The sequence below is a fragment of the Ixodes scapularis genome, unplaced genomic scaffold, assembly GCF_016920785.2.
Source record: "Ixodes scapularis isolate PalLabHiFi unplaced genomic scaffold, ASM1692078v2 PGA_scaffold1__304_contigs__length_218370807, whole genome shotgun sequence".
NCBI lineage: Eukaryota > Metazoa > Arthropoda > Arachnida > Ixodida > Ixodidae > Ixodes > Ixodes scapularis.
Window position 1 is genome coordinate 228,276 of NW_024609846.1, and position 25,812 is coordinate 254,087.

Here is a 25,812-nt window from a genome sequence, read left to right on the forward strand (position 1 = left end):
AAGCGTTTATTCAGATCTTCCGGAGCGTCAGCAACCTGTGATGGTGAGTGAAAAAAACTTTATATCTGACGGTATTGGAGGGGTCCGCAACAAGCGACTTGAAACAGTGTGCTTAGAAGGGATTGTCCAATGATGTATGCCAGACTAAATTGGTGGAGTCACCCGACTTACAAGCACCGATGAGAAAATACACGAGTTAAAAAAAATATTAGGTAATCCAAGGTGTGATTTACTTATTTTTATTTTATTTGGTGCTTGTTTTATCACTATGTGTTCCAAGAAATTGCGTTAATATGTGTGATCTTTTTCCGCCGTAAGGTCCTGTAGTATAACCTCAGTATGTTTGTGGAAGCTGCAGTATTCTATACGATGTCCATTTAACCGATTTGCTGCGCGAATGGCACAAACCTCTTTGCTCTCCTAAGAGTAACTGCTTTTTTATGTAAATGGTGACTCTTGATCTACGACCATTTTGAAAACGTTTAAAGTAACAAAAAAACAAAAAAGACTAATGTTGACGCTACTCAATCTCTAGTGGTTTTGCTCGCGTTGAGAACCACTTTTAAAGAGAGCCAGTTCCGCACACACACACACACACACAAGAACGCCAGTTTTGCTACTATTCAAAATACTAGGATATCATATTTATGCATTCTTTTAAAAGGACTTGAACGAATGACGAGGCCATATGTACGTTTAAACATAGAACTATAGCCTCTTTGCACAAAACAAGTCGTTTTACATTGCTCAGTGTTTATCACCGTCTTCGATATTAAGTTTCAGCATAATTTAAACCTTATCATTCTGAAATCTTAATCTGTAATCTGTGATTGAGATTAGAGACAGGCTAATTTTTTTTGCACTAATACCTAAGTTGTTTTATGATAAATACTTCTAATCGCTGTATCCCAGGGGGAGCGCTGTTCATGCGACTTGTGGCCTTTCATCCTGGTACAGAAATAGCCACAATGAGGCGCAGGAAATGCGTGGGACAGAAATGTACTTTCGACCATTTCGTTTATGCAAAAGCTGAAGGAGGATGGAGACAATGTTTCACTTTTAAGACATCTTAAATCGCACGTATACAAACATAGCAAGAAAGATGAAGGCAAAAAGGTTTGCAACCACCTATAACTACAAGAGTGTCGAGGTGAAATGTCCTCCACAGTACCTAGTGCCTTCGCTATATAGATAAACATTTGTCAACCAATTTAAACCAATGAAACTTAAATAATGTTGTTTCTAGGGTAAAGGCTCAATAGGTTAAAAAGAAACGCTTACTTTTTGTTGTTTTTTTCCGCAGCTCCTGAAAACGTCAGAAACGTTTGTGAAAACGTTGACGCGCATGTTCATTGTTCCCCTTGAACTGGGAAACAGAACATCTGTCCGCATCGTAGGCAGGCCAGGACAAGAACTGGACGCTCGTCTTATTCGTGAGAGAGGAACAACGTGTGGAGACTGCACCATAATCGAGGATGACGAAAAGAGCTCTTCTTTTTTGATCATTATCCCTTCACCAGCCAAGGTTTGGTTTATACTACTTATCAAGTGTCATCGAACGGTTCCTGTTTCAATGCAGAGTTAAAATCGGTGGATCGGTGCGCAGACAGCTTCCCCCAAGAAAACATATTTCCTAAAAAAAAAAAAACGAGTGTATGCAAATATACAATCCCAAGTAGCACAACACGCCAAGTTGGGGATGGGGCGGTATTGGCCTGCCGGGATACCGATACCGGCCAGTACCGGAAACGCCCCAAGGGGCGACATTGGCCGGGCCCAATGCCGGAATCCGGCCGGTACCGGGAACTTATTGGGAAACCGGGATGCCGGGAATACGGGATGTTCCCAGCGAGCTCCCGACACAGATCCCCGGCATGGAACCGGTGGTACGGTAGGAAACCATCAGTGTGCCAGCGTGTTTCCGGGTCAGAGCCAGTCCAATTGCGGATTAGTCCCAGCGTAAAAACAGATCAGTGCCAGCGTAATTGCGGGTCATTGCCTGCGAAATTGCGGATCAGCACCAGCGTATGCGTCATTCAGTGTACCCAGCATAGAACCAGCAGAATGCTATCTGTGTCAGGCTTTAAAGCCCAGGAATGACATTTTACTGCATTTTTGAACAGCTAAATTCTCAGTAGATCAAATTGACTTAAATGTGGAAATGCTAAATTTCTCAGTCCAAACTATTTTATTGGTTTTCATATCTTTTATGGTGCTGACCGTTCTTAACATGTTTTTCGTACTTGAACTGAAAAAAATGCCGGTTTAGTATTTGTGCAATTTTAAGAAACAAATCTGGTGAACAATTGACATTCTCCATGTATACAGTATACTCATGGCAATTATTGTATACTCGTTGAGACGACATGTCCCATTCATCTGTCGCCCAGATGCATATTGTGGGTAGTACAAGAAGGGAACATACACATTTTTTTTACCGTGACATTCTTTATTGTGACTCGTGCATCCATAGCAGCTAGCTCCTCGGCCAGAGTGTCCCTCATCGTCAAAGGCGGTTGGAACCACCAGTGGAGTGTCCGTCTTTTTAACTCTATTGCCCTTGCCCGCCTCCCTGCCCGTCAGACACTTCTGCACCGCGTCCACGCTGCACGAGTGTGACTTTGTGTGGCACCTGTAAAGAGAATTGTCAAATCACACAGATTAGTTGAGGGATAGGGGAAGCCAATATCTTGCATATTAGCTACACACAAGGTGCTGTTCACACACTGCAGTTTGTGAGCGTTTACTTTGTGTAAATATGGGTCCCTCACCTAGCCTGCAATTCAAAGGTGACAGAAAGAGAGCACCACAGAGGTGGAGATTGTGGGTTTGGCTGCCACGCTAAGGTGCAGATTCTATGGAGGCATATGGCTATTTCACGCAACATCCTATTAATCTGAAATGGGGGGCAAGACGGGGCGGGGGGCAAGACGGGGCGGGGGGCGAGAAGGGGTGGGGTGCAGAGATGAGTGGTTAAAAAAGAGCAAAACTTCGCCAACTGACACTCTATAGACCAAGGCCTCTAAATGGTCGTCATTAGATTTTCAACCTGGAAACTAACAGGATAACAAGACAAGAGCAACAAAAACCTTTTTTCACAGTTCCTTCAAGACGCTGCTTTTCAGTATGAAGGTTCCGAGAATGGTAACACAGGAGTTATTCATAATAAAAAATGCAAATCAAATTTAAAAAAAAAACAAAAAAAAAAAACAACAGGAATCGACGACTTAAATTTTGCATATTGCAAGACTTAACAAGAAACTGAAGCTGTTCTGTATTTGAGGAAGAACACCAAAATCGTCTTGATATGGCATCCAGGATCACGAATATCGAGTTCATTTTTTCAATCTGGTGCACGGAGGCTGCAGAAATTAATTTCTAAAGTACAGTTGAAGCCCCTCCTTCCCGGGGCGTGACGTCATGCTGGGAGTTTTCGGAATTTCTGCTCTCGCTCTTCTTCAGCTCCTGTCGAACCTATGCACGTGAACTCTTGTATTTGTAAAAAGGTCAGAAATAGACACCACAACTGGCATCAGTGTGGAAAAATACAACTGGCAAGCTTGCAATTGCACGCGCCGCCCACACGAGCGACACGTGCTTGGCGCCCCAAAGATCCTAGTACGACGTCACGACTGCTCTGAGGTTTTTCGTGTTTTCTCGCGTCTAGTTACACCTTCGGGGAAAACGAAAGCGATATTCAGATTCACAGGACAAAAATACGCCAGAAGTCACCTATAGCTCGTTTTTTTTGTCAAAAAGTGTTTCAGTTTCCCTTTAATTGTCAACATATTTCAAAGATTGTGCTTGTCTTTTGAGCTCCAATAGAGATACCATCAATTTATAGCTAGTAAAGAATATGCATTACCGATGACCACCTTACACATCACGGCGTCCTTGAACCTTGACTTTACTTGGTAGCCCAGAAGGGCCGGAGAACTGCTCCTGGACTTGCTTTGAGAGCAGGCGTCCCACCATCTCTCGTACCACCTTCTGCAGGTTCTTGCTGTCTCCTAGAGACACGAGCTGCTCCTCCTAGAAAGACAAAATGTGTTCTCAATATGTCAATAAAGTTATTTATATGCAGATATAATGGTATGAACATGTCTCAAGTAAGAGAATGTGAATGCCCAGGTAAATGCAGCAAGCCACATTATGCATGCATCAAAATGTTACAATATTTACTAGAGAGAGAATAAAAAATATTAGAATATATGGCATCTCTACCTGTCTTAGACGAAACCAGAAAGATTAAAATATTCCCCTCCATACTCCGCTAAATCTCATTAGTCAGTCAAATTCGTTGCAACGTTCAAATTGTGCAAACGTTTTGATGGATCCTCTTTGCCCATCAGCATCCACTCAGTAATTTTAATAATGTATGTGGTTCTCAAAACAGTGCATTCAAGACCCTGCGCTTCTTGACTTTGTTAAAGCTTAGTCTAGCTGCCGGCTAGTCACCCTACAAATTTATCACCTATTTTACGACTTTACGAAGACTGGAATTGAAAAAGGCAGGAATTGACCAAAACCGTCATCATAGTTGCAAAAAATGGCAACAGCAGCACAGTATGAGTAGCTACCTTTCCATATTTTTGTTTAGTGCTGACTCAGTTGTGGCCCTGTAGGCCAATGAACCAACTTAATCAGCTCAAGCTCGCCTCGTGTAATAATCGCTTGTGCGACTACCGTATGCTATGCCAGGAGACACAGCTACGCATGCACTCACACCCCCTGAATAAAGTGGCGGATGCAATGACAGTTACTCTTTCACCTTGGAAATGATTTCCTCTCATAGGGTGACCTTCGGTTAGGACTGGTTAACATCCCATTTTGGAAATGCACTACTAATGTAAAAGATGGAATTAATTAAGATTTATCTGGCAACCCCTTACAAATTTGTTTGGGCATACGCATATGGTGGGCACGCTCAAAAGCGATTTTAGACCAGGCTAAAAGTTATTTTCAAGCATGTACCTTTACTTCTGTAGCAGATGCCGAAAGCACAAATGAATTTATTGCCCTAAATATTTAGATCTCTTGATTATAGCCTCAAGTGAGAACAGGAACAAAACCAAAAGAAGCCCAATATATACTACAGCATCTCGATCCTTCCGTCAAGCAAGCATTAAACACAAAAAGCACGCAGGCAGGTTTGTGCGTGCTCCGCACACATACTCACGGCGAGAGTTGTTGGAGGTGCGGAATTTAACTTCTAAGGATAAAGCGGGCAGAAGTGTCGTAGCCAATCAGCATGATTTATGATTATTTGCAGGCTGACATATTGTAAGCACCCAAAGGCAAATATGTTGGGCGATTTTACTTCCCCCGTTGTGAAATGTTTTACTTAAAAAAATATTTCAAGAAGCGGCAGTTGAAAAAGACGTAAAATGCCGTTTAATGAGGATGCACATGAAGGCCTCTTGTCTACACGACCTTCGGGTCGAAAGAACTCTTCAAAAATGTAATGATGCACAAATATTTAATTTTTGGTGGCCACCGTCCATCATTTCTCCCTTCAGTAGCCTCTATGAAACGCAGTTTAACAATTGCAAAAAGTTTACGCAGGCTACTAAAGCTAACTTGCAAAACGTGCAACTGGCGTTGCGTCACCTTGACACAATTCTATCGCACGGTTCAGTTTAAGGGTACCCCTTACAATAAATAGCCTTCCATTGTGCATTGGCTGTGCATGCACTCTGCTGTTATAAATAACAGAAGGCCCGTAATGAAGGTAGGGCAATTTACTCATTTTTAATTTGCCACCGACCGTGCTTAAAACATAGTTTGGGTGCGCATCCATTTGAAATATTACGGTAAAAGGCTTCAGTCCACATTCCAACCCCATTTGCATAAATCTTCAGATAACCCAAGTTAAACCACAAAGTAAGAATCGCAGCCTTATGCCCGTCAATATTGTGAAAAAGAGGACACATAAATACCGGCAGTGTCCTGTTGGTGAAGTTTTTCAGCTGCGCTTCTGCAGCACTAAGCTGTTCCATGTTGCGGAGAGGCATCAGGAACAGCTCGGGTGGTTCAGGCCTGGCCAGTTCCTGGGGCGTCGCCTGTTCCCCGGGCCTCGCCTGCTCTCCCTGGTGCTTGAAAGACACCACGTGCCCGAGCACCTGCCCAACAGACTTGCAGTTCCCTGTTCTGCTGCTGTAGGTGCCCATTCTGGATGTGCAGGTCTATCACGGCCTAAGCAGCTGAGCGCCGAAGGCTGCAAAATAACCAAAGTATAAGAAAGCATTATCCATTTTGCTGATCAACATTATGCACTGATGATGCGAAGAAACTCTTTTAGAAACTTGGGTTTCGGGAAGTTTCAGAAGAACGCTTGAACCTTCAGGTGTTTCGGATGGTTTGGGTAGCTTTGGAACGGTTGCCAGACACAGCGAGTGTTTCAAATTTTTGTAAAAATTTAAGAGACATTAATATTTGTATGCAATATTTATAAATTTAATAAAAAAAAAAATGTGTTAATCAAATAAACTTTCTGAAAAGGAGACATAGCCCCGATTTTCAGAACTTCACAGTTTTGGCTTGTACGGTCAAAATGAATGCTTCCACAAGGTTTTATGATGTTTTTTGACAATCAAAGGAAATAACAATACTGATTCGTCGGCGACGCACGCAAGACGCGCTGCGCTTGGCTGCGATAAGCACCAGTTTAAAAATCTGATATATAGGTCCGTGCCTATTAGGCCTAGCTTGGTGCCTGTACCCTTGTTGGAACTGTCATTTTCTGGGCTTTCAGGACGGCCTTTTTTTTAACTATCAACCGTCTAAGAATGGAAAAATCCCGTTAAGAACACTTGCCCTGGTATAGAAAACGAAATTGGCTGCAAGCGGCTGCTCTGTGGTCACATGATACCTCGCACCTAGGCATATGACGCTTTAGAATGAATTGGCACTTCCAAGTAAAGCACAGTTCATCAATTGCGCCCCTTGTTAAATAGCAGAAGTTCCCAATGCAACTTTTTTTTCTATCGTTTCACTTGCAGCATACAGCGTGTAACAGATGATCCACCTTTCTTCGGTTCTGGTAGCAGACGACGCAACGGCGTCTTGTTTCCCGCAGCAAATGACACTCTAGGGCAGACAAGCCCTCCCTCTTTACTCACGTTAGCAGGCGACGCGTCTGTTAAAGAAAGGTCAGCTCCCTCAGTACAAGCCTGCCGAGATCTCAGTTTCACAAAACACCAAAATCGAGCCATTAGTACAACATTTCAAGGTACAAACAGAAGCTGCACAGCACGGCGCCGAAGCGAACTTGCTGCACCTAAAAACAAGCCTCTACGCTGTCCGTCGAACCTCTCCAGAGTAGGACGGCGCCACGGCCGTTCTTGGCAGCATGCAATGCTTTCCCACAGCATTACGAGAAAGTTTTGTGCCCAGTAGCGTATTGAAAGACTTGGTCACTACTGTAAATGTGCATGTGTCACTACGAAGATTATGGAGCTAACTAAATTGAGCAACTGCACGCAAGCTAATCTGGTCAAGCATGCTAACAGGGCAGATCAAAAACGTGTGCTAGCACATTATCAGGACTTTAGGTGAAAAGGAACAGTACAAAATAATACTTACTGCATTTCTGCAAACTTGATGCTCTGAACAAAGGCCAGTCAGGGTCTGGTGCTCGGTACGCTCGCACACGAGACAAGATGTTCGCCCCAAACATTTTGCTTGGCATCACGCCGTTGTTTCATACTCACGTCAAACCACAACAGAGGGACGGGCGCCACAGTTATTTCGTCATTCTCTTCGATGAACAGTACTCCTCCTCACTAGAATAAAAGGCGGGGTCAGACATGATGTTCATTCAAGTTACTTCACACTGTCAGGTCTTTGCAACCTTTAGCATATATTATAACTCCATGGCTATATCCCCATGCACGGCCACAATGAAACACGACGGCGTCGCATTCCGGTAACGCCAAGTAATAAAAGTAGCAGTAAAAGAGAAAAACGGTGCTCATTTCGCGTAAAGGTCTGTTTACACCATGCTTTGTAGCTTTTTACTTGCAACGGTTTCGTGATACCGAGGTTTCGTGCAAATAGCTTATTTACATCCAGTTTTTCAAGCAATGGCAATGGCGTTTCGACTATACTCTGTTCATTTTTAAGCTGAGACTAGAAGCTCCGCCTTCAACGCAAGCTTTCTGCCCCTGCTAACACAAGTGCGATCATGCAGGCACGCAAAACCAAAGCACTGCAGAAGCCAGCGAGCTCGCACTGAAGGCGGAGATTCTAGTCTCAGCTTAGGGGCGAACGAAGTATACATTCCTTGAAAAAGACGACATGCTAGGTAAGGACGGGGCCCTGTGCCATGCCGGTGGTGGACTTCACAACGCGCGGTTGTGCTTACCAAGGCATAGGATGCCGCTAACTGCCTGGACATACCGTAGAATACCGTGCATCCACCCATTCCACAGTAAGCACCCATTACCAAATTTGTGAGATCTGAGGAAATACGCACAGTACATTTATATGTAAAATTGACGACCGGACAAGCACCCATCCCCCATTTTTTTGCGATTATTTCCAAAGTTTGAGTGCGCGCTTGCCCGGTATTTAACGGTACACCGTATTTTCATAGAAGGAACCTAGTTTTGTTAGATGTGAACTGGGAAAAACGAGCCGAGCTTACGATGATGACGGTTAGCCAGTACGTGCGGAATTTTTCAGCATTGCTGCGATTGCGCTACGAGCAGAAAGTTTCGATATACCGCTAAGTTATAATGCAAAAAAAAAAAAATGTTGTGTCAAAAAAAAAAAAAAAAAAGAAGTTGTATTGCGTGCCGCAAAATTTGACGAGCGGCTCTAGGAGTCGCCTGCAGAAAAATTGTTACGCCTTTGCGAAGTATGGCAAACAATGCAAGGTTACCGTCATAATCTAAAACCTGATGCAAGGATAAATAAAATAACGGACAAGCGTCTCGCGGACGGCACAAACCGATGCCCCGCCAGCAGCGTCTCGGCGAGCTAGCATGCCTCCACCAACACGGCGCGGTCGCCCCCGGAGACCGCCTTGATCACCGGACACCGCGCGGTGCCAGCTAACCACCCCCCCCCCCCCACACACACACACACACACACTCACACTCACTCACTCACTCACTCACTCACGGATTAACCGCGACGATGGGATGACGAGCTAGCGGGACGGTGAGACGACGCTCCTGACGCCCGACTCCTACTTCTATCTTCTCCCCCACTTTTCTCCGCTCACCCTGTCATTTGTCACTGACATTTGTCACTGACATGCGCATTTGTCAGTGACAAATGCGCCTAGCGCGCGTACACGATTGACTCTATCCCCCCCCCCCCCCCTTAATTTTACTTCAACGCTTAAAACAACACACGGAGGCAACGCCGACCGATCGCCGTCTCGCCGGGCTAGCGGCGCGACACTCGTCCATACTCGGCCGGGAGCCCCGAAGGTGCGCTCGAAGCGTGGAAACAGCGCGATGCAACGAAAGGCAAAGGGCATCTACACTACGAACGGGCAGAAGCCGATGCAAAAACGTGCGCGAACGTAAACAGAAAAGTGCCGCCGCTCGCCACTACGAAATACGCGGCCGCACCCCTTTCCTGCTGCTCGTACTTTCTCTTACTTGACGGCTACTCTGTCTTGCGGGACATGCCGACGAAACGATCGTCGCGATACGGCGAAGGGCCGTCAACACCGTCGAGTCAACCACCAGCAAGCGTTGTTGAGCGGAAGTTGGTTCACTAGGCCTACATACGACGAAACCGACAGAACACGAACATCAAAATCAAAGCACAGGCGGCAACTTCGAGCGACTTCTGCCTCGCATAGATTTACATGCAGCGCTTTCACTCGCCACCACGGTCACATACAATTTTTCAACCCTCGAGCCACCGCACCTGAACGGTCGTGACCTGAACCATGCCGCGAACCACGCCAACGTCCCGCTCGCCATTTGTGTTCGCTCACCTTGTCCGGCTTTGGATTGGATGCTGGATCGGCTTTCTAGCAAAGTCCATCAACAGCTGACTCGATGCTGGATGAGGTCTGTTTTAGTCTAAACTCGAAGTCGCAAATATATAATTGTGCTACTGTGCTACTCTATATAAAAAAAAAAAGAAAACAGGGGCACGAAAAAATACACGACGCTTCAACGAAGTGCCCTCTGGGAACTAGTTGGCCACTCAGTTTCGGTTTCGATTGAGCAGCTTCCTTTCATGCTATCACGCCGTGACCGAATGCGCCGCTTGAGTTTTCGATTATCTGACTTTTCACGAATGTACAATACATTCATTCTCGAACAAAACAAAACGAAAACTGGGGCAATTTCCTTGCACACAAATTACTATGATGTTTTCCTCGTGTCATCATATATCGCCCACTCAAATTTTACGCTGAGTTCGGCTAGCTACGACAGAGGCTCTAACAAGCGTCTCCTACTCTTCGCTAAGCCTTTTTGGACGAGCTTTTACTGACGCCCAAGATCTGTGTCTGAACGGTGTGTTTGAAATTATCTCGGCATACTCAGCCAGGAAGAAAGCAAACATATAAATATTACGGCCATTAGCAACCGTCAAATGCGCTTTGAATAATTTCGTTCCTTTGGCACACCGCATAGAGGTTCACGCCCGTCCGACGCAATTCCGGCGAACGGTGCGACATTCTTCACACAATTGCTCGACTTTTGCTTTCTTAAAGCGGTTTGTGTGTGGGAATGTGCCTATATGATTGCAGAAAAATTTTATGTGCGTACGCGATGTTGAATATTAGTGGAATGCAAGCGGCTGGGGACTTAGCTTCATGCAGTGCTGCGGGTCAGTACAGATAAGAGATAGGATGTGTGTTCAAATTGAGCTTTTCAATGGCGCCTCCAAGTTTTACCTCACGTACTTAGGCGTATTAAGAAAAAGAGTAGTTGCAAAAAATAATATTTCGTCTATGGACGCACAAAACAAACAAACTTCCTGACCAGCTGTAAAGGGACGAGTTTGATGTATGCAAACTTATTGGTCGTTACAGCTTGTTGACTCGTAGACAAGCAAGATACCCGAGCTACGCAGCGTCGAGATTTCCAGTACTGGCTCGTTCACATATATCTCGAAACGCAAACAGAAAGGCTCGATAGTGTACAAAAATGCAACAAGCATGTGTGAAGACAAGCTATACGTCTCGGGCTTGTGCTATAGGTTCGAGGTCTGGCCATTTAGGTTAGTTTAGAGACCAAAAATGATGCTCTCGTGACCAAAAAACGTGAGATCACGGCCGTTAATAGTCCACGCTGCCGATCGAAACCGAAACCATGCCACTCTCCTCCCTGGCCAACTAGTTTCCAAAGAGCAACGTGCGCCGTGTTGCACGCAGGGGTTTATGGAAGTAGTCCATAGAATCCCCTAGCAGTGGTAGCGAGAAGCAGATCTGGTTTTAATAAGCGCGTAAGAGTTAAATAGAGTGATCCTTCCTGGTTGAATATAGGGTGAACGTGATGTTTTGATTGTGATCATGCAGAAAGATGTAAGAAACGAATGTGCCGCCTGAACTGTGTCTTCCTCGGACAGACCGCTCGGACCCGGAGTAGTTCTCCGCGCAGCCTTTTTCGGGGGAGTACGATCTGTAGTCCCTCGCAACATTTCAGTTTCGTTATCAACGTTGCCGCGGGGGAATGAAGGGGTTTCGCTGTTTTTTTGTTTCGATTGCTGGGTGGGCTCTCTTGCTGTGCTTGCTTTGGTTCCTCTTGTCATGACCGACTGGCTCGAGCATACTGCGGCGCTGACATCGCTGCAGTTAATTTCAGGAGGTCTAAGAAAACGCAGTAGCAGCGAAATCAGCGACAGCGACGAAGATACCAGCTTAGGTCCAGCTCGGGTGACGACGAGGCAGCCGTTCTCGGCGAAGTCTTTGCCGACTCATTCGCCTTGCCAGCGAAGAGGCCCAAGGTATGGCGTTACGTCGAAGACGTTGTGCGCACCTATTCGGATGAAGAGCTAGGTATGTCGTTTGCTAGAAGACAATACGACAAATTCCCCTCAGATGGAACTCGCCTTCGGAGATGGCGGTCGCTTTACCGCATACGTGTTTGGTATTGCTTAATAGACCCTTTGCAAAACGTACAGCGCCACGACGGCAGGAAATTTTGGGAACCCTCGGTACAGATCACGCGCACGCGCTTTCTCGTTGCGCCTCCGCGACTGCGCGCGCGTACCGGCAGCTACCGCCAGCAGCCGTTGCAGCCATCCCCTCGAGTCGTACGTCGTTGCCGGCGTACCGTATCTGTGGCAGCGTAAAGGCATCGCGACAGGTGAACTCATTCCAATACGTTATTCGTCGGAACTTACCTTCACGTATTGAAGTGTCACCAAATCCATCTAGTTTGCACCGCAACCATGGCAGGTTTCGACCAGGTTCGACAAAGCGCTGGTGCAGCAGACGACAGAACCGGTACAAAGGAGAGGGATACGAAAGGGGCAGCCGTCGGATGCTTTGTTGCCGTGGTAACCTGTGCCTGCTCGCGTATGCCACGTGGAAGCCGGGGGAGGGGCGTACCGAGGACTCCCATTAGTTGAAGCGCGGCGCGCGCGGGCTTTTGGGATTTTTGCAAAGGGCCTATTGCATCCTGCGGCTCGTACAAAAGTACTTGTAGTTGTCTTCATCGGGTTTATATAACTGTAAGGAAAAATAAATACTGCCTCAACGTCGGGGTCACCGTTAATAAAGTAGTAACAATCAACATTTTTGTCAAAGCATGAAGTTCCCATCAGAACTTCATGCTTTCAGCAAGATAGCAATGGGAACCGAAACTGTTAAAAAGCGAGGGCAGACGCTATGAAAGCGGTGGCAGCGCGTGCAACTGGGTGGATCGCTTACTGAGGCCGACCGCTCAACGACCGCTTGCGCGGAGCGCTTGGCATCTGCCCGGGCGAAGGGCTGGATCGCGCATCCCCACTTGGTCGCTGCAGCTGCAGCGCGAGAGTGAAGCCACCGATCGGCGATTTTGCATGTTGAAAAATCGCGTTTTTGGAGCGTTCCGGAGGCTGGCGGCAACATGCTGAAGACACGTTTTCTACTCGTTCGTAGTCATTCGTCGAAGAAGCTCTTTAAACCCCTGTGTAAGCCCTGAGACTTGCCGTTGAGAACATGTGGAAGCGCAGTGCCGCAGTAAAAATGCCCAACTCATCGAAAGCAAGTTTCGCCGCCACGATGCAACGCGCAGGTCACGAGTGACCCGCGCGTTGCATCATTGGACTTTTTTCATAATGCAACGTGCGGGACCCTTGTGACGTCACACGTGACGTCAATTGTGACGTCATTATAGGAAACGTCCCATAATGCAATGCGCGGGTCACGAATGCGACTGCACATTGCATTATAGGACGTTTCCCATGACTCAACGCGTAGTTACGCCGACGGCGACGTTGGCGTCGCCGGCCCGCGCGTTGCATCATGAGACGCTTCCGATAATGCAATGCGCGGGTCACAAATGAGACGGCGCGTTGCATTATGGGACGTTTCCCATAACCCAACGCGCGGTTACGCCGACGGCGATGTTGGCGTCGCCGACCGCGCGTTGCATCATGGGACGCTTCCCATAATGCAACGCGCGGGACCCTCGTGACGCCACACACGCCGTCATTATGGGACGTTTCCCATAATGCAACGCGCGGTTACGCCGACGGCGACTGCGACGGCGATGCCGCTCAAGCCGGAAACGGGCGCCTAAGAGCTGCTCTCTAAAAAATTAATAGATGTAAACCAAATTGAATTTTCATTCCACAGCCATGTTTGATCCCGTCTTTTTTAACAAAACTGAAATAAGCCTTTGTTAAGTGGTTTAAGGATGACGCGGCGTTAATACTAGGCCAAGGATAATATTAGGTGTCACCTTTTAGCATATTGAAGACATGCCAAACCTAACGGTCATTTGTAACCATCATATAGTTTCCATATCAGCGAAAAAGCCATGTCGGTTACATATCAAAACTTGCGCGGCTCGAATGGCCTGTGAAAGCAGCGAAAAAACGATGTCGGCCAGTCACCGAAAACTCAGTGGCTGAACTGGCCGGTGATAACAGAAAGAAAACGATGTCGGCCAGTCAGCGGAGACTCCACGGCTAGACTGGCCGCTGACTACAGCAAGAAAACGATGTCGGCCAGTCACCGGAAACTCCATGGCTAGACTGGCCAGTGACTACAGCAAGAAAACGATATCGGCCAGTCACCGGAAACTCCACGGCTAGACTGGCCGGTGACTACAGCAAGAAAACGATGTCGGCCAGTCACCGGAAACTCCATGGCTAGACTGGCCGGTGACTACAGCAAGAAAACGATGTCGGCCGGTATCGGGAACTTTCCGGCTGGTGCTGACCAGTTTAGACAACGAGTCCCCGATATCGGCCGGCGTCGGTTTCTCACCGGCGTCCCTGGCCGGGATCCGCCGCACAGCTCCCGGTACTGGCCGACGTAATCCCAGTATCGGCCGACATGGTGTGCTATTGATAGACGTGCTGCGCTGCGAAGTTCTACAGAACAAACGCGTGACTAAAAAATTGAAAATGAAAAGGATGAGTTTACATTGAGATGAGAAGAAACACAACGAACACAAATGGGCGCAGACTAACAACTGTTTATTCTTTTCTTTTTCCTCCTTTTCAATTCATGATTTTCCCAATGCGTGAGTTTGAAAAGGAGCGAACGCTATGAAATAATGATAAATGTCTTCATGAAGATGTGTGGACTTTCGATTTTTGTGGTGTTTTTCCCGTTTTTTGATAAACGTTCGGTTTTTGTGGTGTGAGGGGGGACCTTGAAGCTGGTGCTGGTGTCCGCCTCGTTATGTTATGGATTGTCTCAGCAGTTCAATTTCCTTTTTGTTCAGAGCAATGGAAGGATCACTGACACACTTGCCGTGCTTCCCTGATGCCATGTGGAAGGCCTCTATGATTTCTCGTTTGTTTCTATTTTTTGATCTGTCCATTACTGATGTGTTTTCGAATAGCGGTTCACAGCTGCATCTCGCGCAATGCGCTGCTAAGTTGCCAGGTGCTTGCAGTTGCCCGCATGAATATTTATGCTCTCTGAGTCGGTCATTTAAGCACCTCCCCGTTTGCCCGATGTATGAGTTTCCGCACGTCAATGGTATCTTGTAGACGACCCCTTCTACGCATTCGACGAACTTGTTTTTATGCTTTACCCGACACGACGATTGACCCGATGTGTCGCCTTCCTCTTCGTTAACCTTTTTGCACAGTCCTTTAAGCTTGAATGGGGCGGATAGGGCTACTTTGACCTCGTGCGTTTCGGCGATCTTTTTCAGTTGGTGCGAAAATTGATGAATGTATGGCATCACTACCAGAGGTTTTTTGACCTGATCCTTTTCCTTGGTTTTGTGATTGCCTCTGAGTGTTGCTATGCATTTTTCTGCCACAGATACTAGCAGGGACTCTGGGTAGCCGCTTGCTTGTAGTCGGGTGATTTGCCTTTGTAGGCCTTCTGACATTCTGTGGTGGCAAGATTTCTTTATGGCCTGCCATGGGCACCCAGAGGCGACGCTCCTCTTTACCAATTCGGTGTGCCCCGAGTCGTACGGTAGTATGCCTTTTGCCCCTCTTGTCTTGTACATCCAGCATGTATGCTTTTCTCCAAATGCCATTTTGATGTCTAAGAATTGCAGCCTGCTTCTTTCCGGTGGTTCAAATGTGAATTCTAGGCCTCTGTGCACTTGCTTGAAGCTCTGCTTGACCTTTTCGCACACGTGGTCTGTCATTTTGTTCATAGGGAAACATACCAGGAAATCGTCCACGTATCTAAAGCACTTTTTAACTCCGATCTCCTGGAAAAACGGCACTAGATCTCTGTTTCCTCTTGCAAGGTATATGTCGCATAAGGCTGGTGCGATGCACGAACCTATGCAAATGCCCTCTTTTTGCGTGTAAACACTTCCTTCATACATAACGTGCAGGGAGCTTAAGTATGTGCGGAGGAGATCGAGGAAATCGGATGTGCTGATCCCACTCTGGTTTTGGAATTTTACGCCTCCGTAGACGTCGATGCACTCTTCCACTGCCTCTAAGGCTCCTTGCTGTGGCACGTTGTAGAACATGTCTTTTACATCTACCGAGAAGGCAATGATGGGTTGTGTTCCATTCAGGAATTTCACCACCTCATCCGAGTTGCGTACCAGGAACGGATCATCGATTTGTAGAAGTGACAAGGATTTCTGTAGTTCTCTTGCAATCACATGCTGCCATGTGCCTTTGTCTTCTACTATTACCCGGAATGGACTGCCTTCTTTGTGCGTTTTGACTGCAAAGAATGGGTTTAGACATAGTTGACTGCTGCCTTTTACTTCCTTCGCTATCTTGGTGATGCCTAGTTCTTCACACTGTCTGGCCATTTGTGCTCTGGCGTTTTTCATACACCTTTCGTTGATGTCTTTTCGTTCCTCGAAGTTTTTCAGCATGGATTCTTTGGCTTTGTTTTTGTACATTTTCTGTTCTAAGATGACGAACTCTCCTGTCTTGTCAGCTAGCAGGAGGCTGCAGTTGTTTCTTCTAATCCAACGTACCGTGTGGTTGGTGTTCACGCCTGGTTGCCTGGCTGTTTTTAATTTGTTGGAAACAGCTCTGATGCCGGCAGCTATGCATGCGTTTTTCTCTTCTTCAGAAACCTTCCTTGCAACGTCGTGCACCATACCGATCAGGTCCACAGTTTTGGCCTTAGGCTCTACTGCATATTTGGGTCCTTTTTCTAATGTCTTGGAGACGTTGTCTGGGATGGTTAGATTGGTCATGTTGACGAGCCTTTCTTTTTCGTCCTTCATCCTTTTTTTCTTTTTCGGCATGTTGTTCATGCATTTAGTCCACTGGCTCTCACCCTGGCTCTCCGCTATATCGATGAAGTAGTTGTACATCAACTTGGCTCGGGTCGGTGATAAAAAGGCATCGCAAATACTCCTGATGTTGAGCTTGAAGAAGCGTACTTGCCTCCAAGTCTCGGAGCGCAGCATTTTGCAGCAACGCCTTGCTGTGGCCTCCCCCGGTGCCATCCTTCCGAATAAGGAAATCAGAACAGGTGCTGACAAGCCGTGTGTGAGGGCGTACGTCAGAATGCGTGTCCTGCATCTTGCCTCAGCAATGAATCCGATGAAGTGATGTATGCGTGGGAGAGGTGGTGATGGGAGAACATGAAAGCCCGATGCACTCGAAATGAAGATTATTAAAGCTTGGACTTGGGTTTGGGCTAGTTGGTTGTACATTGATAGACGTGCTGCGCTGCGAAGTTCTACAGAACAAACGCGTGACTAAAAAATTGAAAATGAAAAGGATGAGTTTACATTGAGATGAGAAGAAACACAACGAACACAAATGGGCGCAGACTAACAACTGTTTATTCTTTTCTTTTTCCTCCTTTTCAATTCATGATTTTCCCAATGCGTGAGTTTGAAAAGGAGCGAACGCTATGAAATAATGATAAATGTCTTCATGAAGATGTGTGGACTTTCGATTTTTGTGGTGTTTTTCCCGTTTTTTGATAAACGTTCGGTTTTTGTGGTGTGAGGGGGGACCTTGAAGCTGGTGCTGGTGTCCGCCTCGTTATGTTATGGATTGTCTCAGCAGTTCAATTTCCTTTTTGTTCAGAGCAATGGAAGGATCACTGACACACTTGCCGTGCTTCCCTGATGCCATGTGGAAGGCCTCTATGATTTCTCGTTTGTTTCTATTTTTTGATCTGTCCATTACTGATGTGTTTTCGAATAGCGGTTCACAGCTGCATCTCGCGCAATGCGCTGCTAAGTTGCCAGGTGCTTGCAGTTGCCCGCATGAATATTTATGCTCTCTGAGTCGGTCATTTAAGCACCTCCCCGTTTGCCCGATGTATGAGTTTCCGCACGTCAATGGTATCTTGTAGACGACCCCTTCTACGCATTCGACGAACTTGTTTTTATGCTTTACCCGACACGACGATTGACCCGATGTGTCGCCTTCCTCTTCGTTAACCTTTTTGCACAGTCCTTTAAGCTTGAATGGGGCGGATAGGGCTACTTTGACCTCGTGCGTTTCGGCGATCTTTTTCAGTTGGTGCGAAAATTGATGAATGTATGGCATCACTACCAGAGGTTTTTTGACCTGATCCTTTTCCTTGGTTTTGTGATTGCCTCTGAGTGTTGCTATGCATTTTTCTGCCACAGATACTAGCAGGGACTCTGGGTAGCCGCTTGCTTGTAGTCGGGTGATTTGCCTTTGTAGGCCTTCTGACATTCTGTGGTGGCAAGATTTCTTTATGGCCTGCCATACGCACCCAGAGGCGACGCTCCTCTTTACCAATTTGGTGTGCCCCGAGTCGTACGGTAGTATGCCTTTTGCCCCTCTTGTCTTGTACATCCAGCATGTATGCTTTTCTCCAAATGCCATTTCGATGTCTAAGAATTGCAGCCTGCTTCTTTCCGGTGGTTCAAATGTGAATTCTAGGCCTCTGTGCACTTGCTTGAAGCTCTGCTTGACCTTTTCGCACACGTGGTCTGTCATTTTGTTCATAGGGAAACATACCAGGAAATCGTCCACGTATCTAAAGCACTTTTTAACTCCGATTTCCTGGTATGTTTCCCTATGAACAAAATGACAGACCACGTGTGCGAAAAGGTCAAGCAGAGCTTCAAGCAAGTGCACAGAGGCCTAGAATTCACATTTGAACCACCGGAAAGAAGCAGGCTGCAATTCTTAGACATCGAAATGGCATTTGGAGAAAAGCATACATGCTGGATGTACAAGACAAGAGGGGCAAAAGGCATACTACCGTACGACTCGGGGCACACCAAATTGGTAAAGAGGAGCGTCGCCTCTGGGTGCGTATGGCAGGCCATAAAGAAATCTTGCCACCACAGAATGTCAGAAGGCCTACAAAGGCAAATCACCCGACTACAAGCAAGCGGCTACCCAGAGTCCCTGCTAGTATCTGTGGCAGAAAAATGCATAGCAACACTCAGAGGCAATCACAAAACCAAGGAAAAGGATCAGGTCAAAAAACCTCTGGTAGTGATGCCATACATTCATCAATTTTCGCACCAACTGAAAAAGATCGCCGAAACGCACGAGGTCAAAGTAGCCCTATCCGCCCCATTCAAGCTTAAAGGACTGTGCAAAAAGGTTAACGAAGAGGAAGGCGACACATCGGGTCAATCGTCGTGTCGGGTAAAGCATAAAAACAAGTTCGTCGAATGCGTAGAAGGGGTCGTCTACAAGATACCATTGACGTGCGGAAACTCATACATGGGGCAAACGGGGAGGTGCTTAAATGACCGACTCAGAGAGCATAAATATTCATGCGGGCAACTGCAAGCACCTGGCAACTTAGCAGCGCATTGCGCGAGATGCAGCTGTGAACCGCTATTCGAAAACACATCAGTAATGGACAGATCAAAAAATAGAAACAAACGAGAAATCATAGAGGCCTTCCACATGGCATCAGGGAAGCACGGCAAGTGTGTCAGTGATCCTTCCATTGCTCTGAACAAAAAGGAAATTGAACTGCTGAGACAATCCATAACATAACGAGGCGGACACCAGCACCAGCTTCAAGGTCCCCCCTCGCACCACAAAAACCGAACGTTTATCAAAAAACGGGAAAAACACCACAAAAATCGAAAGTCCACACATCTTCATGAAGACATTTATCATTATTTCATAGCGTTCGCTCCTTTTCAAACTCACGCATTGGGAAAATCATGAATTGAAAAGGAGGAAAAAGAAAAGAATAAACAGTTGTTAGTCTGCGCCCATTTGTGTTCGTTGTGTTTCTTCTCATCTCAATGTAAACTCATCCTTTTCATTTTCAATTTTTTAGTCACGCGTTTGTTCTGTAGAACTTCGCAGCGCAGCACGTCTATCAATGTACAACCAACTAGCCCAAACCCAAGTCCAAGCTTTAATAATCTTCATTTCGAGTGCATCGGGCTTTCATGTTCTCCCATCACCACCTCTCCCACGCATACATCACTTCATCGGATTCATTGCTGAGGCAAGATGCAGGACACGCATTCTGACGTACGCCCTCACACACGGCTTGTCAGCACCTGTTCTGATTTCCTTATTCGGAAGGATGGCACCGGGGGAGGCCACAGCAAGGCGTTGCTGCAAAATGCTGCGCTCCGAGACTTGGAGGCAAGTACGCTTCTTCAAGCTCAACATCAGGAGTATTTGCGATGCCTTTTTATCACCGACCCGAGCCAAGTTGATGTACAACTACTTCATCGATATAGCGGAGAGCCAGGGTGAGAGCCAGTGGACTAAATGCATGAACAACATGCCGAAAAAGGAAAAAAAGGATGAAGGACGAAAAAGAAAGGCTCGTCAACATGACCAATCTAACCATCCCAGACAACGTCTCCAAGACATTAGAAAAAGGACCCAAATATGCAGTAGAGCCTAAGGCCAAAACTGTGGACCTGATCGGTATGGTGCACGACGTTGCAAGGAAGGTTTCTGAAGAAGAGAAAAACGCATGCATAGCTGCCGGCATCAGAGCTGTTTCCAACAAATTAAAAACAGCCAGGCAACCAGGCGTGAACACCAACCACACGGTACGTTGGATTAGAAGAAACAACTGCAGCCTCCTGCTAGCTGACAAGACAGGAGAGTTCGTCATCTTAGAACAGAAAATGTACAAAAACAAAGCCAAAGAATCCATGCTGAAAAACTTCGAGGAACGAAAAGACATCAACGAAAGGTGTATGAAAAACGCCAGAGCACAAATGGCCAGACAGTGTGAAGAACTAGGCATCACCAAGATAGCGAAGGAAGTAAAAGGCAGCAGTCAACTATGTCTAAACCCATTCTTTGCAGTCAAAACGCACAAAGAAGGCAGTCCATTCCGGGTAATAGTAGAAGACAAAGGCACATGGCAGCATGTGATTGCAAGAGAACTACAAAAATCCTTGTCACTTCTACAAATCGATGATCCGTTCCTGGTACGCAACTCGGATGAGGTGGTGGAATTCCTGAATGGAACACAACCCATCATTGCCTTCTCGGTAGATGTAAAAGACATGTTCTACAACGTGCCACAGCAAGGAGCCTTAGAGGCAGTGGAAGAGTGCATCGACGTCTACGGAGGCGTAAAATTCCAAAACCAGAGTGGGATCAGCACATCCGATTTCCTCGATCTCCTCCGCACATACTTAAGCTCCCTGCACGTTATGTATGAAGGAAGTGTTTACACGCAAAAAGAGGGCATTTGCATAGGTTCGTGCATCGCACCAGCCTTATGCGACATATACCTTGCAAGAGGAAACAGAGATCTAGTGCCGTTTTTCCAGGAGATCGGAGTTAAAAAGTGCTTTAGATACGTGGACGATTTCCTGGTATGTTTCCCTATGAACAAAATGACAGACCACGTGTGCGAAAAGGTCAAGCAGAGCTTCAAGCAAGTGCACAGAGGCCTAGAATTCACATTTGAACCACCGGAAAGAAGCAGGCTGCAATTCTTAGACATCGAAATGGCATTTGGAGAAAAGCATACATGCTGGATGTACAAGACAAGAGGGGCAAAAGGCATACTACCGTACGACTCGGGGCACACCAAATTGGTAAAGAGGAGCGTCGCCTCTGGGTGCGTATGGCAGGCCATAAAGAAATCTTGCCACCACAGAATGTCAGAAGGCCTACAAAGGCAAATCACCCGACTACAAGCAAGCGGCTACCCAGAGTCCCTGCTAGTATCTGTGGCAGAAAAATGCATAGCAACACTCAGAGGCAATCACAAAACCAAGGAAAAGGATCAGGTCAAAAAACCTCTAGTAGTGATGCCATACATTCATCAATTTTCGCACCAACTGAAAAAGATCGCCGAAACGCACGAGGTCAAAGTAGCCCTATCCGCCCCATTCAAGCTTAAAGGACTGTGCAAAAAGGTTAACGAAGAGGAAGGCGACACATCGGGTCAATCGTCGTGTCGGGTAAAGCATAAAAACAAGTTCGTCGAATGCGTAGAAGGGGTCGTCTACAAGATACCATTGACGTGCGGAAACTCATACATCGGGCAAACGGGGAGGTGCTTAAATGACCGACTCAGAGAGCATAAATATTCATGCGGGCAACTGCAAGCACCTGGCAACTTAGCAGCGCATTGCGCGAGATGCAGCTGTGAACCGCTATTCGAAAACACATCAGTAATGGACAGATCAAAAAATAGAAACAAACGAGAAATCATAGAGGCCTTCCACATGGCATCAGGGAAGCACGGCAAGTGTGTCAGTGATCCTTCCATTGCTCTGAACAAAAAGGAAATTGAACTGCTGAGACAATCCATAACATAACGAGGCGGACACCAGCACCAGCTTCAAGGTCCCCCCTCACACCACAAAAACCGAACGTTTATCAAAAAACGGGAAAAACACCACAAAAATCGAAAGTCCACACATCTTCATGAAGACATTTATCATTATTTCATAGCGTTCGCTCCTTTTCAAACTCACGCATTGGGAAAATCATGAATTGAAAAGGAGGAAAAAGAAAAGAATAAACAGTTGTTAGTCTGCGCCCATTTGTGTTCGTTGTGTTTCTTCTCATCTCAATGTAAACTCATCCTTTTCATTTTCAATTTTTTAGTCACGCGTTTGTTCTGTAGAACTTCGCAGCGCAGCACGTCTATCAATGTACAACCAACTAGCCCAAACCCAAGTCCAAGCTTTAATAATGGTGTGCTACCTGGGATGTACCAAAGTAGAAGTAAAACGAATATTGACTTTTATAATAAGTGGTCTTGGAACACCACCGCTAGTAGTGTTCCAAGTTTCTTTAAGTGGTGCAGTTTGAGATTACCACTCCTCAGAGTAATTTACTGTACATATTTTCTGTTCAACTTTGGTCCTTTAACATTTAGAATATAGGTTGTTTACATATTCGTGTTATACTTTATGACAATTATCTTTTTAACCTGCACTGGTAGGGATTGTTGTAGAAGTAGCAGGGGCAACGCTTTGTGTGCCTATTGTTTTGATATTGGAGCCTGGTAGCATACATCTATTTTGTGTCTGCAATGTTTGCTGCCTGTACTGTCTAATAGCTATACATTGTGCCTTTCTAGGTTGAAGTAGTTTTTTTAAAAATGGGATTGCATATTCGTTTTTCTGATCTATCTACAGCGTATTCACCCCTAAGCTTTTATACTTATGCGCCTTGCTTTGATATCACCTAATCTTTCCAGTCAGGGCAGTGGCAGCTGATCGTGACCGCACGCCGCCAAGGGCCAGCCGATGTCGGCATTCTCGTCAAATCATTTCAAAGGGACATGAATGTTGACGCCATAAGAGCCGTCATTTATAATGGAAGGAGCGTTGTGACGGCTGGCATTGTTCCAGTTATATACGTAAAGGTTACGAAAGGTAATAACGTGGTACGGCATGCTGACGTGGTTGCGATGGTCACACCACATAATACTTCATCCGGAGCCCGCATCACACTTCGCGACGACGGTGTAGGTGAGAACGCCCCTTGTCAGTATGTTCACTCAGCAATTACATCGTGAAACATTTACATAAATTACTTTTAGAGTTTTAACTAGGGCTGGGCATTTGATCGATTAACCTAGCGATTAATCGATTAATGCTTTAATCGCGATTAATTTGCCTAACCGGTAAAAATTTGACGAGCCAGAATTAAAAAAAAATTAAATGCTTTCGCCAAGCAGACATGAACGACCACACATATGTGAAGTGAAAACTTTAGGTGAAATATTAGCTTAAGGTAAACTGTAAAAGGGAGATATGTAACTTCATACAAGTGCAGAAGGTTTTCACATGTCCCAGCGATTTCAACGACGTGCAAGTGTCCGTTTAGTGCAGCAGAGATTATTTTGTGAGTAATGAAAGGAAGCCGCCCATCCCGGAGAATATCAACGAACATTTTTGTCTCATGGAGCTCAAATAGTAATCTGTGAGTGTGAGTGTTTTTGAACTGTTTTCAACTGCACATCGAAGTTGATTCATAATTAAAATTACTGCGTCGTTTACCACATTTTCAGCAAAAAGAAAAACAAAAGGAGAAACAAGATGCAATTTTTATTTTTAAGCAGTATTATTATGCATGAAAATGGACGAGACCGATTAATCGATTAATTAATCGAATAAATGGTGGCGATTAATCGGGTTAAAATTTTTAATCGACGCCCAGCCCTAGTTTTAACGTAAGCGCTTTCCCAGAATTGTGCATACACTCGAAGAAATGCCTGCTCGTCTACATAACCGGCAAAACCTCTCGAAGAGCCAATCTCTTCGATCTACCAAATCAGCTCAGCGAATGATGGGCCGGAACATGTGTTTAGACTTCAGAATTTAGTCTGCGCCATGGCATTGCGCAATGCAACCATGACGTTTTGTTATGCGCAATGCCACAGCGGAAACTTCATTCCTAGGTCTAGACGGATGTTTCGTCTCATCATTCGCTGAGCTCTTTGAGTGTTTTTGAGTGTTTTTCGGGTAAGTAGACGCGCAGGCACTTCTTAGAGTGTAGCAGGTAAGGTGTATACTCTTCTCATAATATGAACTAACACCCCTACAAACATAGCCAGAGCGAACTATGAAGAAAAGAGTGACACTAAAACTAAACCTGAATAGTTATTGACAGCTAAAGAGATGCGGGGCGTGTCGAGGCCCGAGCATTTGATGATCACTCAGTAGCTAATGAGATGGCGGTATTAGACGATAAGATCGCATAAGAACCAATCAGAAAGCAAGAAGCTGTAGCACACTGAACCACGTCCGGCGTTCCTTAAGCTCTCGGCAAATATCACAAAAGATATGCAGGCGGTTTCCAAGTCCGGCATAAAATCTTCTACGATCAATCGATATAGCGAGTTGTGAACTCCATATGAGTGTATATAAAGGCTGCCCGAAATTCCGAGGGTGGATGAAATATGGGACGAATCTATCAACATCTTCACGCCGCAACCGAAATTTGTTCTTAAAAGTGTAGTTCACAGGTGGGTTTTACTTTGTAAACTTACAGAGCGTAACCCTCTTTCTCTTGAAAAGATAAAGTCAAACAACCTACAAGGGTAAACGGAAGACGGTGACGCATACGACCGAATCGAGTGGCGGGGCGCGTTTGGCAAACGTATTGATAGATGGCGCAAAATCCTTATCAAGACCGCTCGCGACGGACGTGGTCTATTAAAACGGGCATAATATTTTTATAAGGTGCGTTTGCTTTCAAGATTAATGCGAACAGTGATGCCAGAACTTAATGTAACCAAAATAAAGGAAAATCCGGTTGCATAACGAGGGCGCTTTGCTGCAGAGGGATTATGTTTGTAAGTCTCTTTCACGGCCACACCTTCTGACGCTGTTCCTGACGCCCTCTATCGTTATGTGCGCCAAACGCGCCCGTAACCCGACTTGGTCGTCTGCGTCGCCGTCCCACGTTGACTCTGGGAAGCATTTTGCCCTATTTCTTACAGTTAAGGACGTACGCTTTGTAATTTTCCAAGGTAAAACCCACCCATGGAATACACCTCTGACGAAAATGTTTCACTGCTACCTGAAGGCGGAGATTTTTAAGCCCCATTTTAGTTCCAGTCTGGGTAATTCAGACACCCTATGCGCAATACCGAAGCGTTGTCGACGATGTGTTTATATTTCATGAGATAGTTATAAATAGCTAAAGGCACTGTCGTCTCTAACTTCCTGTATGGAAGAGAAACATATTATTGTTTTTACATTGAAATTACTGCTTATACGTTTTGTGAGAGCAACGCCATTTCTGGCGGTGTTTTTTGACACGGTAAAAAACATTCTGAACTTAACTTTTATTCACGTTTTACAGTCAATAACTATATTT

General features: G+C 45.8%; 2 protein-coding genes across 2 annotated transcripts in view; one reads left to right on the forward strand and one right to left on the reverse strand.

Moving 5' to 3' along the window:
* The window catches only part of LOC121835991, a 39,259-nt gene extending 22,271 nt beyond the window's left edge, over positions 1-16,988 (reverse strand). The window contains exon 1 of the mRNA XM_042290589.1: positions 16,548-16,988. Coding sequence (XP_042146523.1) covers positions 16,548-16,988 — 441 coding nt within the window. The remainder of the gene's footprint in view (positions 1-16,547) is intronic.
* Positions 16,989-20,116: 3,128 nt separating this feature from the next.
* The window catches only part of LOC115333004, an 86,439-nt gene continuing 80,743 nt past the window's right edge, over positions 20,117-25,812 (forward strand). Inside the window, exons 1-2 of the mRNA XM_040208407.3 lie at positions 20,117-20,249; positions 20,356-20,558. Of these exons, the coding sequence (XP_040064341.3) occupies positions 20,117-20,249; positions 20,356-20,558 (336 nt within the window). The remainder of the gene's footprint in view (positions 20,250-20,355; positions 20,559-25,812) is intronic.